The sequence below is a fragment of the Drosophila mojavensis genome, unplaced genomic scaffold, assembly GCF_018153725.1.
Source record: "Drosophila mojavensis isolate 15081-1352.22 unplaced genomic scaffold, ASM1815372v1 contig_136, whole genome shotgun sequence".
NCBI classification, from domain to species: Eukaryota; Metazoa; Arthropoda; class Insecta; order Diptera; family Drosophilidae; genus Drosophila; species Drosophila mojavensis.
Genome location: NW_025318667.1, coordinates 13,151,207 through 13,168,502, shown reverse-complemented (window position 1 = coordinate 13,168,502; position 17,296 = coordinate 13,151,207). Strand labels below are relative to the sequence as shown.

Here is a 17,296-nt window from a genome sequence, read left to right as displayed (position 1 = left end):
AATTAAAAACTAGTCACAATTAATAAATTTTCAGGTAGCTTCATTTTGTAAAAATTTTTTGTCTCATTGAGGTGATGATGCATTTTCAAATTGCATTATTTATTTTATAGGCAGAATTTTGAAAATCGAGTTAACAGTGCATGTACCGCAGTTTGCGATGTATCGCTTACTATCGATAACGATCGCCGCACAGCGAACAGCTGTTTATGACTTAATTGCTGTTCAAAAACGGGCTCTGCTGTTGCTTGTGTTGCTTTATTTACTATGCACATTGCGTACGTTATTACGCTGATTACTTCATAGCGCAGCTTAGTAACTAAAGCAGCAATCAAACTATATTTGCAATTACCAAATCGAATACCAATTGCAACATCCGATTGCTAAAGGCAGCAACAACAGTATATAAAAAAACAAGAAAAGAACTCGTTAAATGTAAGTAACAATATGGTATGAATCAAAAGCTAATAAGTAATCTATTCATATGTGTGTCTGTGTATGTGTTTATGACGTAGCATGAGCAAGACAGAGACAGCCGCACCCAAAGTGGAGTCGAGCGCACGCCAGAAACTGGAAACGTATCGAGTCTATGTGATCACCTGGAATGTTGGTAGCCGATTCCCGGACAACATTTCGCTGCGTCAGCTGCTGGGCCTGCAAGGCGAAGCCAGCGGCGATGCGGCACAGGAATTGCCCGACATCTATGCAATCGGATTACAGGAGGTGAACGCACAGCCACAGCATCAGGTGCTAGGCCTCTTCAAAGAGGATCCATGGACGCACAAGGCGAAGCACCTGTTGCGCGACTACAACTATGTCGCCGTCAAGACAGAGCAGATGCAGGGCCTGCTGTTGACCATGTTTGTCCGCCGGCCGCATGTTGAGCACCTGAAGGACATCGAGGCGGAGTTTACGCGCACTGGCTTTGGCGGCATCTGGGGCAACAAGGGAGCAGTGAGTGTGCGTTTCACGCTCTACGGCTGTGGCCTGGTGTTTGTGGTGGCCCACTTGGCTGCGCACGATCACCAGCTGGACGAGCGCATCGAGGACTACAAGCAGATTCTTGAGAGCCATCACTACCATGTGAAGCGCTATCGTGAGATCTACGATCACGACTACGTCTTCTGGTTCGGTGATCTCAACTTTCGACTGGAGGGGAACGACAGCGCCACCGAGGTGCGCGACGCCCTTCGCGACGACACCAAGCACGAGGAGCTGCTGCAGCGGGATCAATTGTATCAGGTACGTGAGCGTACGCAAAAGGCATTCCAGGTGTTGCACGAGCGTCTGCCCGCCTTTCCGCCCACATTCAAGTTTAAGGAAGGCACCTCCGAATACGATATGAAGCGCCGGCCTGCATGGACAGATCGCATCATGTACGCCGTGCAGCCGCTCAACCGGCAGCCTGGCATGCAGCTGGCCATTGAGCAGTGCTCCTACAAATCCCACCCCGCCTACAACATCAGCGACCATAAGCCGGTCACCAGCGACTTCACGATCAAGCTGTATCCCAACTATCGTGCACCGGGCATTACATTTAGTCCGGTCTCAGTGTGGAAGATTGGCGACGAGAATACCGTTGAGTACCGCAAGCACGCGGAATTCGAGGAGGGGCCCAACGATTGGATCGCCATCTATGGCATCGACTATGCCAGCCTGGCGGACTATGTGGCCTACGAGTATGTCAACCAGGCTGAGTCGCCCACTTCCTCGGACTCGAATCACGAGAGGGACTACTTTGAGATGCCAGCGCCGACCCCGCATCGTTCCCACCATCATCATCGCAACCGGCAACGATTGCGCCGCCAGCAGGAGGCCAACGAGGAGCTGGTCCGCCTTGACTTCGCCGACGACGTCGACTTGCGCCACGGCGAACAATATGTGCTTATCTACTTCCGCAGCACCGGACTGCGCGGCGTCACCAGCATCGCGCACATCTCCGGCCCCTTTGTGGCCGAGAAGCGCAGCGGATCGCCGCATCGCACCGAGTACCATGTCGACTAGCTAGCGGAGGCCCTCGATATCTATATACTTTAGTCGCAAGATCAAGCACTTAACTCTTATGCCTTAATTTGTTAAACCTTATTCTATCTTATATATACGTATATACATATATACATATGTATATGTACATCATTCGCAATATGATTCATGTGAATGCATTTCTTTTTAACGATCTGTAATTGTCTTCGATCTATGTAAACCTATACATATATGACCATCTATGCTTATACATTTCATTACACGCTACGTGATTTTTATATATGTTTATTATTATTATTTTGTTTGATATATGTACATATATAATTGTTATATAATACACAAATATACGACTACACGATATAGACCAATTGTCAGACTGTTCCCACACATATACACCTGAATACGAATTTGTATATTCGTTTCTTTTATTAAATCGTAATTTTATACATATATATGAATATAATGTATATGTGATACTTATATATATATATATATGTATGTATATATTCATATCCCATATTATAATTCGGCGGCATTTACAAAGCCCTAAGGTTTTCATTACCCAATTTGATATATAATATCATTTTTATATACAGTTTCAACAGATTGTTCGCATATACCAAGGTTTTTCGTATAGTTATATCCAGTTTAAACGTTTTGCTGCTCTTTCTTGAGCTATACATTATTTCTCAAGCAATTCGCATCGCTACTTTTGTATATATGTACATATACATATGTGCCCTAAAAATGATATAGTGCTTACACATACACATATTATATGATATATGATCTGCTTACATAACTCGCTCACTTTTTTCGCGTTATCTCTTTTAATAAAACTTGAGTGTAGTAGACATACAGCTATTATCTGAGCATTACTTGTTGCAGTTCCTAAAATACATTTATCTGCATGTATACCCTGCCTTAAGTGGGCATTATGATTTTCTGTAGAATTTTATATTGGTTTTATGGTATTGTAGATAAGAAATGTTTATAGACTATATTTATATTGAGCAACTATAATAGGCTTTACGTATCTATCTGCTGTTCACAATTTTCTTTAAATATCTGATTGTTATATAAATATACTAAACTTCTCTAAATATTCTGCTTAGTTAATAATGATCGAAGTTCGATGTTAGATGCTCATTATAAAGGAAACACCTATATATACGCATATGTCAGATAGTAGACTGATATAGTGTTCCATATATATATATATATATTAAAAACTAATAGTTATATGCCCAAATATGGTACATTAGCTACTTAAATCTAGAATTAGCGTTCGTTCAGATACTTATAATATAAATATGTATATAGACCTGTCTATGTATGTATGTATATATCAATTGTCGATCTGGATCTCTATTTATAGCATCTAAAGTCTTGAATTTTGGATGTATATATTATAGCAGATGCAGATCAATTTAATACTAAAATAAAAAATCGATTGAAAACTAAAGTAGTTTGATAATTGATTATTTAGATAATCTCAAGAGATTGACTACATAAAGTAAACTCGCCATAACGCCTGCCAGGGTATCTGCTAGTCGATCTCAATTGGCTGACGCATACTTTCCGGTTTCTGCCTTGTTTTCTGCACTGATCTTTATTTATATATATGATGTGCGCTGTCGAAGCATTTGAAGTGCTTTCAAAGGAAACCTGTTTTTGCACTCGTAATCCCCATTAAGTCTAATGACGTCGCAAACGTCTTGCCACACCTGCAGACCCAATTTGCATACGAAAATGATGACAAATTCCCCATGTCCCAAAAATGATAATATATATAATATATAAATATATATATATTTATTTCCAATTGAAAAACATTTAACTTTACTTTTGATTGAGTTTATTGGATGGTTTTTCTTTTTATTTTTTTGTTTTTTATTTATTTTTTTTTTTTTTTAATTTTTAGATAAGAATATTATATATAAATACAAATATAAATATAAATACATGATATATAGTTGCCTGCGCTAGTTAGTCATGACTCTTTTATGCACAAATACGAAATACTAGATAATACACATACATGCTATATAGATATATACACACACTTCCCTATATACATATATATAAATATATATATGAGAGAAAAGCTCATTAAATTATTTGCTCAGTTTTCAGTTTTCGATTTCGTTTAACAATTCTCACATCGAAATTTCGTGCGCAATAAATTTTAAGTAATGCGCAAAGATAGGAAGATCGGAGGGCGGTACGCTCCATAAATAATCATCAAAGATATATGAAAGAAAATATACAAAATATTGCAATTCACTTGACATAATATCTTTTTAATATTTATCAGTTTTTTCTCTATATAATATTTTTTATTTTGCAGACTTTTTCAATTTCAAATTGTTTCGAGCTAAGTTTTTTTCTTCTTTTGGAATACTTGTAAGATATATGTATATATATATATATAAATATATGATATATATTCTGTGTATGTGTATGTAAAAATAATGTGCTTATATATTAGTTATGCTCTACAATATATTCATTGATCAGTTACGTATGATATATATGCATATTTACATACATATATACATATATGATTATTCGAGTAAATGTGTTAATGAAATTTCATGCATCAATTGTTCAATTGTTCAATTACAATAGTTAATACAAAATATATATACACAGTTATATACAATTGACTGTTTGTTCGTAGTATCAGAAATATCTTATAATCGAGTGCTCTATATAAAAAAGTATATATATATATATAAATATATATATATAAGAAATCTAGTTGTATATGTATTCGCTGCCTTTGCCTCAGTCAGTTGGTAATTTAAAAATATTCGTTGTAGTTTCTTTACAAATTGTTTAAAAGAGCGAAGAAAAAACATCAAATAAACAAAATTAAATGTACTTAAATATAGGACGTTCACGGTATAAGAATGCGGAGGGGGAATAGAGGGGAAAATTACTTTTGGCCTGAACACTTTGGAAGTAAATTATACGAATACAGCTAGCATAATACAAATGTTCTTAAACAACTATAAAAAAAATTAGTTTACATTCGGGTTTTTCTATAGTTTTTCTTTTTTGTTGGTTTTCAAAACGCATTTTTAACTTTTTTTGCTCTATCTTCTTTGCATGCGTTTAACGCACTAATAAATTAAAATATTAAAAAATTAAAAAAAAAAAAAAAATGGTTGATAATTGTACTCTTTTTAGTTTCTGCGTTTTTTTTTTTTTTTTTTTTTTTTTTGTAAATGTAAACATAAATACATTTTGTTAAATTAGGGCGGGGTAAGGGCATTTGCAAGTCGTACAACTGCAACAGCTGAGCAAAGCTGATCTGGCAGCTCTGCGCGCAGGTCTGGCAACTGCACCAACTTAACTGTGCATCGCGTGTGTGTTTGTGCGTCCGGTTAATTAAACGCGCTTTCTTCTTTTGGCATCTTCTTTATCTCTGCTTTTTGTCTATTTGTGGTTGTTGTTTTTTTGTATTTCGCTTCTATTTATATTATTATTTTTTTTATATTGCTCTGCGCCATTTAACCTTGATCAGTTTTCATTCCGTTGAACTTTTGGGCCTGTGTGTGTGTTATTGTTATGACTTTGCTGTGTGCTTGTGTGTGTGTATGTGTGCATATCAAAGTAAACTATTTAACCGTTCTCAATGTTTGTTTAATTAAACGCGCGCTAAAAAACAATACACACACACATTCACACACCTAAACAATTTGATTTCCAGTGTTTACAGTTACATCCTCTGCTTTTAGCTGGAATGGCAAGCCATAAAAGATCCACAGCTTCCATGTTCCACAAACGACAAGATCCACTCCTTCCAATTGAAATCAGTTGATGGTAAATTCTAAAATAAAAAATAAAATAGCAAGTTTGCATTAGTAATCAATTAAAGACATATTTATATAAGTCTAAAAAGTCTTATTAGGCTAGGTATTCGCTATTTTGTATAATAAACAAAGTCCAATTACAAAACTCCAATTAGCAAACAACAAGAATTCCAAAATAGATTAAGCAATCGACATGACAGAAAGCAGCGACACACATGCATATGTATGTATATGTATACACAGCAAACACACACATACACACACACGCAAACGCTAACGTTTTCGTACGTGCGATGACGTAAAATGCAGCGCAACCACAATTCCAATCAGAATCGGCTAATTTAAATGTTGCCGTTTTCTCACACTCGAAGCATTTTTGTGGCTGACAAGCGGCGGTAGCACTTGAAAATAAGAAAAGCAAAACCAACAAAACAGAGCAGCACTAAGAAATAATAGATGAAGAGGGAGCAGAGCCACAGCAATAATAAAAGACCTAAGCATGAAAAAAATGCCTCAACAATAAATTCCTTGTGGCTGGGCGCCGCTGCTGCTGCTGCGGTTGTTGTTGTTGTTGTTGCTGTGGCTGCTGCTGTTGCTATTGGTTGCGTTTTCATAAACAAAACACATGCATAAATGCTTAGAAAGTATGTATGTATGTATGTGCGTGTGTGTGTTCGTTGCTTTTATTAATTGCCATTTGAAAGTCTTTGCAACAATAGCAACGCATTGTCTTGTATTTTGTTATTTGTGGGCATTCCTTGACGCCTACCCGGCTGCCAGTGGCGTTTTGCAACACTGCCTCTGCCTCTACCTCTACCGCTGCCTCTGCCTGTGACTTTTCAATTAGAATAGCAAATTGCTCAAGTCGAGGCCTTTGCTCTCCTCACTCAATCAGCACTCGCGCTCTGCATTTGTTGTACAAGCATACATACATATGTATGTATGTATGTACATATGCTTATATACATATACAGCTATCTTGCTTTATCCCTTCTACTGCAGCCCATATCCTATTGCACACCGTTATTTGTATAAATTAAGGCATTTCTTTTGTGCTGTTCACACATACACAGACTCACAGTCGCATATGCACGTGTGTTTGTGTTTGTAAGTAATTTGCTCGTCTTTGTTTGACTGCGGCTAAAAACTGATTTTGAAAAGCACAAACACTCGCTCATACACACACACACACACACACACACACACATTGCGCACTTACAGCTCAACACAATACACTTACATTGCAAGAAAGAGCTTGGCCAGCTGAGCATGGGCATGGGCCTGGGCATGGGCTCGGGCCTGGGGCCTGGGGCTGGGCAGTCAAGTTGGCCTCTCGCTCGTTCGGTCAATGCGCGTGCTTGAATGTTGTGCTTATTGCGGTTATTACTGTTGTTTTTGCTGCTGCTGCTGCTGCTGTTGTTGTTGTTGTCTCTGCTATTGCGCAAGCCTGCCCGCTTGCGGTGGTTGCTGTTGTTGCTGCCTTCATTGTCATTGTTGTTGCTGTTGTTGCTGCTGCTGCTGTTGTAGTTGTTGTAGGACTCGGTTTACTTTCGCATTGTCGCTCGTCTCAGTTTTCTGCAAAATGTGAAGAAACAACAAAAGGGCAACAAATGATTACCAAGATATTCACGTACATGAACGTGCGAGGGCTGCTCAACAAGTTCATTAAACTTTTACTAACTTAAAAGAAATGAATATGGTGACTATTATCAGGTATGTATATACAACAAAACAGGAAATTTAATAACTATATATACACTTCTTCTTTTTATAATTATAAATTCAGATCATTTTACATATTTCTGAGCTATACATTTTTTGAAACTGCCCTCGCTTAAGAACTTCCACTTGAGCCGCAAATTAAAAGCGGATAGAACAATTTACTTGAGTTTAACGAAGTTTTTATGCTCTAGTGCATATATGATTGTATCTACACAGATATATGTATACATACATATGTATATATTTATGTATGTGGCTTGATCTCTTGATGATCTGCAGAAAATCTTGCATAGATTAATCATGGTCTCACAGTAAATTTGATGTTAAGGAATGTGGAGTTCAGGCAGACACAAGACACACACATACACATACATACATTTATTGTACTATATAGTCTCTGCCACGCTTGCTTCGTTGAGGGTATTATAAAAAGAGCTGAGCGTAAAATGTAAATGGGCCACATTGCAATTATAACTTGAAAAACTGCAGAACGAACAAATTAAAATTGCGGCCAAACTCGATTAATGAACGAAGTCTGTTTATACCTCAACATATACATACACACACATATGTATGTGCGTGCATGTGTGTGTGTGTGTGTAAATGCTGTACGCTTTGCATTTTCGCTGCATTTGCTTATTTGACAAAAAAGTACTCAAAGATACAGACACGTACTCGAACTCGAGCTGGCATTCGCATTCGCATCCATAAGATACTTTCGCATTTATCCGATACATTCGTATTTATAAGATACACAGCCACAAAAACACCAAGAAGAAGAAGAAGACTTTGATATGCGCGTACCGGTTGACGAAAGATGCTTCATTCCCTGCATCTGCATCTGCACCTGCCGCCGCCCCTGCCCCTGACCCCATCTCCATCTCCATCTCCATCTCCATCTCTTTCCCTCTCACTCTTTCTCTTCTTTTTCTCGGTCTGCTATCTCAGTGCCCCTCCATATGGATATAGCTCATTTAGATCTGCGGATCGACTGCGGCACGGCTGCTGAGCGTGACGGTGACACGTTGCATGGGGATTATGCAAAAAAGCCAACGAAGTTGCAACTGCAACTGCAACGCTCGCTGGCAGCTGTGGCACGCACAGTGGGGCCAAGAAATGCTAAATCTAAACAAAAAGTCAACAGCATTCACATTTGAATGAGGAAATGCAGGTAAATAAAGGTGTAATTGTTTATAAACATGCACAAGGAAACGAGGAAAACAAATTCCAAGTAGTCGTAGTCGTAGTCGTAGTCATAGTCATAGACCAAGTCGCAGTCTCTATAGTAAACAATTTCCATAGCATTTGGTTTGAGTAAACAACAGTGTTGGAAAGTTAACCGACAATCAGCCATGGCTTGGCTCTAGCTGAAAGGTATAGATAGGTACTATATAGATGTATGTATATAGTTTAAACAATTGTACACACATACATACATGCAGACATATAAATTGTAAACAAGTGCTCGATATTGTTGCATTGATGGTTTAGGTACATGAATTGAATACTTGACAGCGAGCTATTCTGGGCAAAGATAAACAGCCGATTATCTCGTATGTGGTCTATGCATACTCAATGGGTTCCGTTGGAAAGTTGCTTTAAATTGAAGACGAGTTGAGTGAAAGCAAGCAAATATCGTTGAGAATGGTACGATTTATAAACATTTAGTTTGGGCATCAAAATAGGATATACTTGGGATCAATCAGTCGCTTGAGTTTAGTGATATAGCAGGCTGTCATATGTTTCCTTTGGCTGTGGTAAGGTGTGATATATGAAAAGGAGGTTTTTTATCTACTTAAAAATGATCCCCTGTGTTAAAAGTCGTAAGACTTGTACTTTAGCGATCTAGTAGGATCCCGCCATTGACTACAGCCAATATACCATAATACATGGTACAAATTTTAGATGTTATCGGAAAATATATTTAAGGTTAATTTTAATTTTTAATTTAATTTTTTAATTTAAGTCATGTGGTGAACTCTCTGATCTAAAATTAAATTCCAATAAATACAATGAATGCAGGAGGGAGTCTTTCATCTATCCTTAAGATCTCTAGACATCAATATATTTATATTACAAATATACATAAATTTAGTTGTATTCCTTTTAGAGCAAAGGCGGTTTGCTTTATAAATTTTAAGCCAATTAGAATAACCTCTAGAGACACTCATATTAATTAGTGAAAGAGCTAAATTTGAGATTTGTAAGTGCAACTTTTCCCGTCCTATCTTAATTTTGAAGAACCCCATTTAAGTAGAACTGCTCAATTATCAACTATGAATAATAGAAGCAGTTAAGATATCATGTATATAGTCATAAAAATGAAACAGAATCCCATGAATAGCTTTAATGTGCCACGATATGTATGTTAATTGTGAGTTGAAGACCGTCCGTGACATGTGCTCGATAAGAAGAGAGCTCTTAACCGAACAGACGTGTACACATGTATGTATGTATATATGTTTGTATGTCGTGTTAAGAGTGCTTGTGACCCGGCACAGTTTTAAGCCCGGTTTTTTTTTTTCGGTGGATGCGTCGACTTTATGGCATTGCCCAAAATGTTTCTTGCATAATACTCGAGACGATAATGGCCCATGGGGCAGGTTAAAGCCGGAGCTGTGATACATTCATATATAGTGTGCATGTGTGTTATGTGTGTGTGTGAGTGTTGACCGGGTAAAACCACCGCAATAAACAAAAACAAAAACAAACATACACACGCACACTCATTTGCTCTCGGCACATTTTGAATCGCCTTGATTATTGGCTTGGTAAACATACCAACCGCCCCCCTTGGTCGCCTCCCCCCGCATGTAACACCCACCCCGTGGCAGCTCCGACATCTGTTTCTGTTTCTGTTGCTGCAGTGACGCAGTCCACAAATTTGTACACACAAATCAGTATATGTATGTTTGTATGTATATATATTTACATATACATATATATTGTATATTGTATATTAAAAATCATTTTCATTTTAATTTCATTTTCAATTTCAGTTTCGATTTCGATTTCATTATGGTTTTCCGCATTCTACCCTGTAGCCATTCGAAATTTTTGGTATAATCATGCTTGTATATTTCGCAATTAATTGATGTACAGTCGTGAATAAATATTTCCTATATCTGGTGATTTATGCTTGATATTCGATTTCGTTTTGGGGGAATTGAACGAAATTTGTTACGAAATCGCAGAACAATTTGATTTCATTTTGTGTGAGTCAATGAAGGTATGAATTGATAATGGAATGGATAATATATACATACAGATATGTATACTTAAATATATTAATACAGAAATAATTTGATCCAGTTTACCATTGATTTATATAACAGCACGATGTTGATGATGATATTGCTCATTGCTCATATCATATCAGATCATTGTACAATAGTCAAATTCTTAACCCATTATTTATATAATCATCTATAAAATGATATAGGTTCTATCAGATCATTTCCCACAAATATGTATACAAATAATGGTAGTAATACAAATACTGACCAAAATATATATAGCAAAAAGTATTGAAATATTTCTTCTGTTGCTAACAATAAAAAATGCTAAAAGTCCTATTATATAATATTATAATTATATCAACTATCCAAACTGCATATAACTGATGAAATTACCTCTTAGATCTCTTTAGGCTGGGAGTATCTCAGGCCTGCGAGGTATTTGCTAGTCGAGCACATATTTCTTGTTAGCCAACTGTGTCAGCAGCGTCCAAGGCAACACTCTCTTGTATTGAGAGGAGGGGTGGGGGAACTGTGCTGTTGTGGTTGGTGTTCCGGGTGTTAGGTCGTCGCCGATGGCTCGGGGGGAATCAAGTAAAAAGTTCTTATCACGGCGTGTTAAACGTGTGTCCATTTCTTCTATCAATATGCATAACATTTAAATTGACTCAAGAGGATGCCATAAAAACACGCACACACACTATGTCTCTGTGTGTGTGTGTGTGTGTGTGTGTGTGTGTCAAGGGTTGCGCTGATTATTTTATGGCCATGTGGAAATCTACAGGAAATGTCCGAATAGCCAACGGCACTGCCCAAGCATTTTTCCATTGAAAAACAATGAAAAACATTTCACATTTCACATTCCTACGCCTCTTTTTGTTGCTCTTCTTCTTCTTCGCCGTCTTGATTTTTATGGCACTCTCAAGTGGTTCGTTCGCAGCGCAATAAATGCAGAAGAAGAAGCAGCAGTAGACGCAATTGTAAACTTGGCGCATAGCTGTAAAATAATTAAACAAGCCTAGGCCAAGCATGGTCAACACACGCACGAGAATTTCAACAGCAGGCGCCGCGGCGCCTTCGCCGACAGTGTTGGAAAATTTCCCGAAACTGAAATAACCACACACACATATGTCTGCCTGCCGTTGATTTCCATATGTCCTGTTATTTCCCATCAAGTTTCCATTGCAATTGCAATTTTCATTTCCCATCTTTGGGCGTATTGCAAAAGTCACAGGGAATCAGACCCGGCAGCAATCACTGTGTGGGCGTACTTAATGGATGAATCGCGCTTACTCAAGAGCAGTAAAAGAAAATAGAGAAAACCCATTTGCAGATTTTAATTGACTCCATGTGAAGCGCAGAAAATGAGTGGGAAATGTTTGCAGCGTGGTAAACATAAATCTATTTACATTTATATTCATATCCGTATTCATGGATATGGATGGATCTACATATACATAGATCCTTATTGATTCATATCTATCCATGCCTATATCTATATCTATATCTATATCTATATCTATATCGATATCGATATCTATATCTATATCTATATCTATATCTATATCTATATCTATATCTATATCTATATCTATATCTATATCTATATCTATATCTATATCTATATCTATATCTATATCTATATCTATATCTATATCTATATCTATATCTATATCTATATCTATATCTATATCTATATCTATTTAATTCGATTAGTTGAATTGATTTACTTGATCCATAAATAATACATTTTCTAGCTTTAATTCATATAAGAGCTACCTCATCATTGTTAGCTGATTCAGGCATCCATGCCAAGCAGTACAGTTAGCAGAGTTCAGATAACTAACTATGGTGAAATAAAGTTTTAAATAGAGACCAATTCATTCGTAAGCAGGAAGAGTGATATAAATTACTCATTCAGGGTTAGTCAATTAAGTAGTTGGAAAACATTTCTTATACTTTATACTTCATCATATAGTAGAAGACTAGAAACTGTCTATAACTGAAATGTTTATATTTAATGATACTTGACTTTAGGAGCTCTATCAGGCATCCCACATATACATGGCTAAACAATATACTCCAGTCTACTCTACTAGTTTAAATGAAATCGGGGCATAATATGAGACGTTTTTCTTCTTCGTGAGTTATCTTTGGCAATTACGTGCTTCGCTGCCTTTAGTCGAGCTATCTAGAAAGTCGTATCAAAACAGTATAGAAACTATCGCTGCCATATAAATCAGTCGTACAAGGATTGTCTACCAGGATTGTCATCTACCCAAGTCTCTCTCAAAGATCGACAGATATAGCAACTGAATTATATATAAAATATGTTCCCACACATGTATGCAATTTATTCATTTAAATTATTCACCAATGAGTAACTCCCTCGAGTTCTCTGTTAGGTTTCGCAACTTCAGCTGGGGTCGTATTACCTCATTAGAGAGCAACTAATGCGAAATAATTTGATACAGCTGTTAAATCTTCGCCATAGATGCGCGATGAATTCATCGTCGTGGCATGACAAACAGAGCTTTGTTGACTCCATCTGAGCGACAGGCAAATGGAATTTTCAGTTTAAATAATGATATCTGTGTTATTTATGCTTTTAAGTTCTGTTTGCCACCGAGCGAAAGAAAGTGAGGCAATTGACGGCTCTATGACTGGATATTTGTATTTGCATTTGCATTGCTGTTTATCTTTGCTAAAGGTGTGTCTCGATTACAAGATTTACCTGTGCGTCTGTTTGTCCAAGACACACAAACACAAACACACACACGCACACGCTCATAATCTTATCAGCACAGTGCTGGCCATAAAGTTGGGTATGGTCTTAAAGACCGTCTGGAGAGATTCCTTACATAATTGTATTGTCTAAGCCTATGATATGTATGTACATATATCATATAAACTATGTACTCGACTAGATCAACAGTTATGTCTGCAGCCCGCACAATGTCTAGTTCCTAATTCCTAGTTTTATGAGTCCCATTATATGAATACTGATCAAATAGCTCACCTTAGCAAATGGTCTCCAGGGGTATCTTTGCTGTTGTTGTTGCTGCTGCTGCTGCTCCTCCTTGGGGTATGGATGGGGGTTGGGTAGTTGGACTGCACGTCGCAGGTATCGAGGTGGGGGCCTCCTCTGTGGTGGGGCTGGCAGGTGTCATGGTTGTTATCGTGTTGTTCATGGATATGTTTTGGGTGAATTCGGTGCCATTGGCCATGGAGGGCAGACCCTGGGAGCTGCTCGAGTGCTGCACGCCATTGGTGGTGTTGGTGATGTCGTGTCGGAGGCGCGGACAGCAGATGCGCTTGCAGGCGGTCCACACCTGCGGCTGGCAGCCGACCACAATGAATATGAAGACGCCTTGGAGCGCATTGATGAGATCCGTCAACAGCCAGGCACCATGCGGCCCGCCCACCAGCCACGAGATGATGTCCCAGATCCAGGTGACGCCCATCACCACCACCAGCTTCAGGCACACGCGACCCAGCGCCGATTTCTCCGACGTGGACTTGACATCGTCGCGCTTCCACAGTCCACACGTCAGCTGATGCGTGGTGGAGATGAAGAGCACAATGTTGGCGCACAACAGCAGTCCGATCGGGCCGTAGAAGTAGGCGAAGATGGTCAGCGAGCGATTGTCGAACCAGCAAAACGGCTGACCAAAGCCCGGCCGCAACATCGAGGTCTCCGTCTCCGGCAGCTGATCCACAAAGGCGGCAATGGCGCAGATGAGCAGGGGCAAGCCCCAGGCATAGACGGAGTATAGACGCAGACGAATCGACTCCTGATTGCGCTCCAGCGAACTGGGCCGAAAGTCTCGGAATGTCCACCAGATGTTGAAGCACATCGTGTTCAGCCAGAAGAAGGCGGACAGGAAGAAGAACTGCATGCCAATGGCAATGAGCAGACAGCTTGCTGTGCCCGGCTCCAGGCTTGTGCTCAGCTCCTCAATGGCCAGCAGAATCTTGCCCACCAGCAGGCAGAACACGTAGTAGATCTGGCAACGCCAGTGCAGTGCATGATGCACTGCCGGCAGCATATACCCGGCAACCAGAGTGGCCGCCAAAAAGATAATGGATATGATGATGCCCACGTCCAGCACGGCCTTTTGCAGATTGCCGTTTGCCCCGCCATAGGAGACATTGTTGTGGTCATCGGCAAAGTGCTGGGTGCAGGCAATGATCTTCACCTCTCCTGCTCGCTGCGTGTGCTCCAGGCAGAACTGCGCAGCCGTCAAATTCGTGTGGCTGAGCTGGAGGGAACCGCTGCTCCGGTTCAGTGTCGCCTCGTGCCAGTCCCCGGCTATGGCATAGCCAGTGCCGTTGCCTTTGCAATCGGGCAGCTCATAGGTAGTCTGGTAACTGCCTGTCTCCAGATTGGGCAGATTCAGCTGCCCACTGTCCGAGCTGCGCTCGGCGGGCGTCAGGACGCTGCAGGTCTTGGCCACGGTATCGTAGTAGCAACACTTGCCGCAGCATTTGCGCAGACGCAGCATGGGCGCTGTCGAGCTGGCCGGTCGCAGTGCATCGTCAGTGGAGGCTGATGCACCTGTGCCATCAGCAGCCGCTGGGGTCTCAAGATCATTGTTCTTGTCCTTGTCGAGGCAGACCAGCGCCACGCCTTGATCCACACAGTAGCGAGAGGGCTCGATAAACAGGCCACGCTCGTGCACCTTCATCGTGCCATTGGTCAGGAGTACGACATTCGCGTCACGGCTACTAAACAGCTCCTGCTGCTGGCCCTGCGCCTGGCAAGGCGGCCGCACGTTCGGCAGGAACTTCATGAACCGTGGCTTGGCGCCTCTGGGCTCAAAGAAGCGATTCTGCTGTTTCAGATAGACCAGCGGCACCCACTTCTCAGACGAGCCAGCGACGCACTCCAGAGTGCTGCCAATCAAATATTCGCCATGGTGGCAACACTTGTTTATCAAAACACGCGGTGGAGGCGGCCGACCCGACGCGCTGCCAGGCGACGCCGCTGTCGTTGTTGTTGTGAGCAAATCCTCTTGGCTGTTCGCAGTGCCGATCAGCAGCGCTAGCAAAAGCCAAAAGCTCTTCATCTTTGTGTGTGCGTTTGTGTGTGTGAGGGAGTGGAATTTAAAATGTATTGCGCAAGGCTTCGTTTCTCAATCCTCGTTTGTTTGTATGCCTAGTTTTACTGTTGCACGCAACACTGTTTTTACTGCACTTTCAATATAATAAATATGTTTATATTAACAATTCAAAATCGAAATTGATTGAACACAGTTTTAATTGCCTAATTGCATTGGTTGCTACATTTCCTGCAATGTTTTTCTTGTTAAGAGCCTCCTTTGCATTAGTTCGTCATAATACTACTTTTTTCTGCAGCTGCTGCACACAACACTGTTTTCGTAGCGGTGTCTCCTGTTTGTCTGAGCCCAGCTGAAGGTAAGCTTAGCTGCTGCACACAACACTGTTAGACGCCTGTTGCCTTCGCTGTACTTTCAAAACACAGAGACTGAGAGAGAGAGACACACACACATATATATATTCACACATATACATATGCTTGAGCAATGCTGAGCGGTAATTTTGTTGTTGTTTTGTGTCTTATTTTCTTCATCTAATTTCGTGGGCTCTCTCTTGTGTGGCTTCTTGTGCGCACGTTTGCAGGCGCTCGTTGTCAATTATGTGGAAATACAAATACTGTTGTTGCTCCTCGTTTTCTTGTTGTCTATCTTGTGCATTGTGTTTGGCACTATTTATTGTTGTTGTTGTCTCGCCCGCTGTCCGCCCCTCTACTGCATGTATTGGCCTTGCCAGCGTCGTCGTCAAGCACGCATGATCTTTTTCTCTACTTCTCTTCAGCTTTTCGCTTTCGTCTTCGTCTCGCTCAATTGTCTTGTTCTGCTGCTGCTTCTTCTTCTTCTGTTTCTTGTTGCTGTTTCGTTTCGGTTCTCAAGCGTAGCAGAAAATTTGCTTTTCACTTTTCTCCTCCGTCGCTCATCAATGGCATTTTATTTGCATTTGTTTAACACTTACTAATCAAATGCTTTAATTTGGCTTCTTTAACTTGGCTACACTCGGTTTAACTTCGCGTCTGTTGAACGAACCACAAATTGAATTCCAAGCGCGTCGTTCGAAAAAAAGATGATAAATCGAAAAAAAAAACGCACATACAAAAAATTTCACGGCGAGCTGCACGCCTGCACTGAGCGACTACAAAAAACCGACTAGCGGACTGTTAACTGTTAACAGGCATGCATTCACGTTGTGCAGCTGCTTACGTTCGGACACTGTTGTAGTTGTTGTTATATCGATATGCTTTACCACCTCGCTGTTATCGATACTTTGGCGCGCTTCTTGCCGGTATTGTTCAGCACTGCTTTGTCGCGCCAACAGCTCTTGCTCTAGAGCTTGGTTAGCTGGTGCTAGTCCTGGATAAGCTGTTTGGAGTTTTTCATTTTGGTTCTGTTTTTGGCTGTTTACAATTGTATTGCATAGTTTTGGGCGGCATTTTTAAAGGCCTGGAGAGCTTTTGCATTTTGGATTGTGCTACGGATAAGC

The 17,296-nt window shown here is 40.1% G+C and overlaps 2 protein-coding genes across 3 annotated transcripts; one reads left to right on the top strand and one right to left on the bottom strand.

The window, feature by feature from the left end:
- Window positions 1-195: 195 nt before the first annotated feature.
- LOC26528407 (inositol polyphosphate 5-phosphatase K) lies at window positions 196-2,348 on the top strand. The gene is made up of 2 exons (XM_015161707.3): window positions 196-432; window positions 513-2,348. Exon 2 carries the CDS (start codon window positions 514-516, stop codon window positions 1,999-2,001), a length of 1,488 nt encoding a protein of 495 aa, XP_015017193.2. The 5' UTR covers window positions 196-432; window position 513; the 3' UTR covers window positions 2,002-2,348.
- A 2,957-nt stretch (window positions 2,349-5,305) lies between these two features.
- LOC6583719 (probable G-protein coupled receptor Mth-like 1) lies at window positions 5,306-16,968 on the bottom strand. Of its 2 annotated transcripts, XR_004364456.2 has the most exons (3): window positions 13,779-16,968; window positions 7,042-7,376; window positions 5,306-5,818 (listed from the first exon to the last, which is right to left on the bottom strand). XR_004364456.2 is itself a non-coding variant. In XM_015161418.3 (2 exons), the coding sequence occupies exon 1, from the start codon at window positions 15,826-15,828 to the stop codon at window positions 13,780-13,782; it is 2,049 nt and encodes a 682-aa protein (XP_015016904.1). In that variant the 5' UTR covers window positions 15,829-16,968; the 3' UTR covers window positions 5,306-5,818; window position 13,779. The 2 variants fall into 2 exon arrangements, 1 of the variants encoding a protein (XP_015016904.1); XM_015161418.3 differs by lacking the exon at window positions 7,042-7,376.
- Between the last annotated feature and the right edge of the window lie 328 nt (window positions 16,969-17,296).

Coding starts and splice junctions, on each gene's coding strand:
- LOC26528407 (XM_015161707.3), top strand. CDS start 514: ATGAGCAAGACAGAGACAGCCGCACCCAAAGTGGAGTCGAGCGCACGC.
- LOC6583719 (XM_015161418.3), bottom strand. CDS start 15,828: ATGAAGAGCTTTTGGCTTTTGCTAGCGCTGCTGATCGGCACTGCGAAC.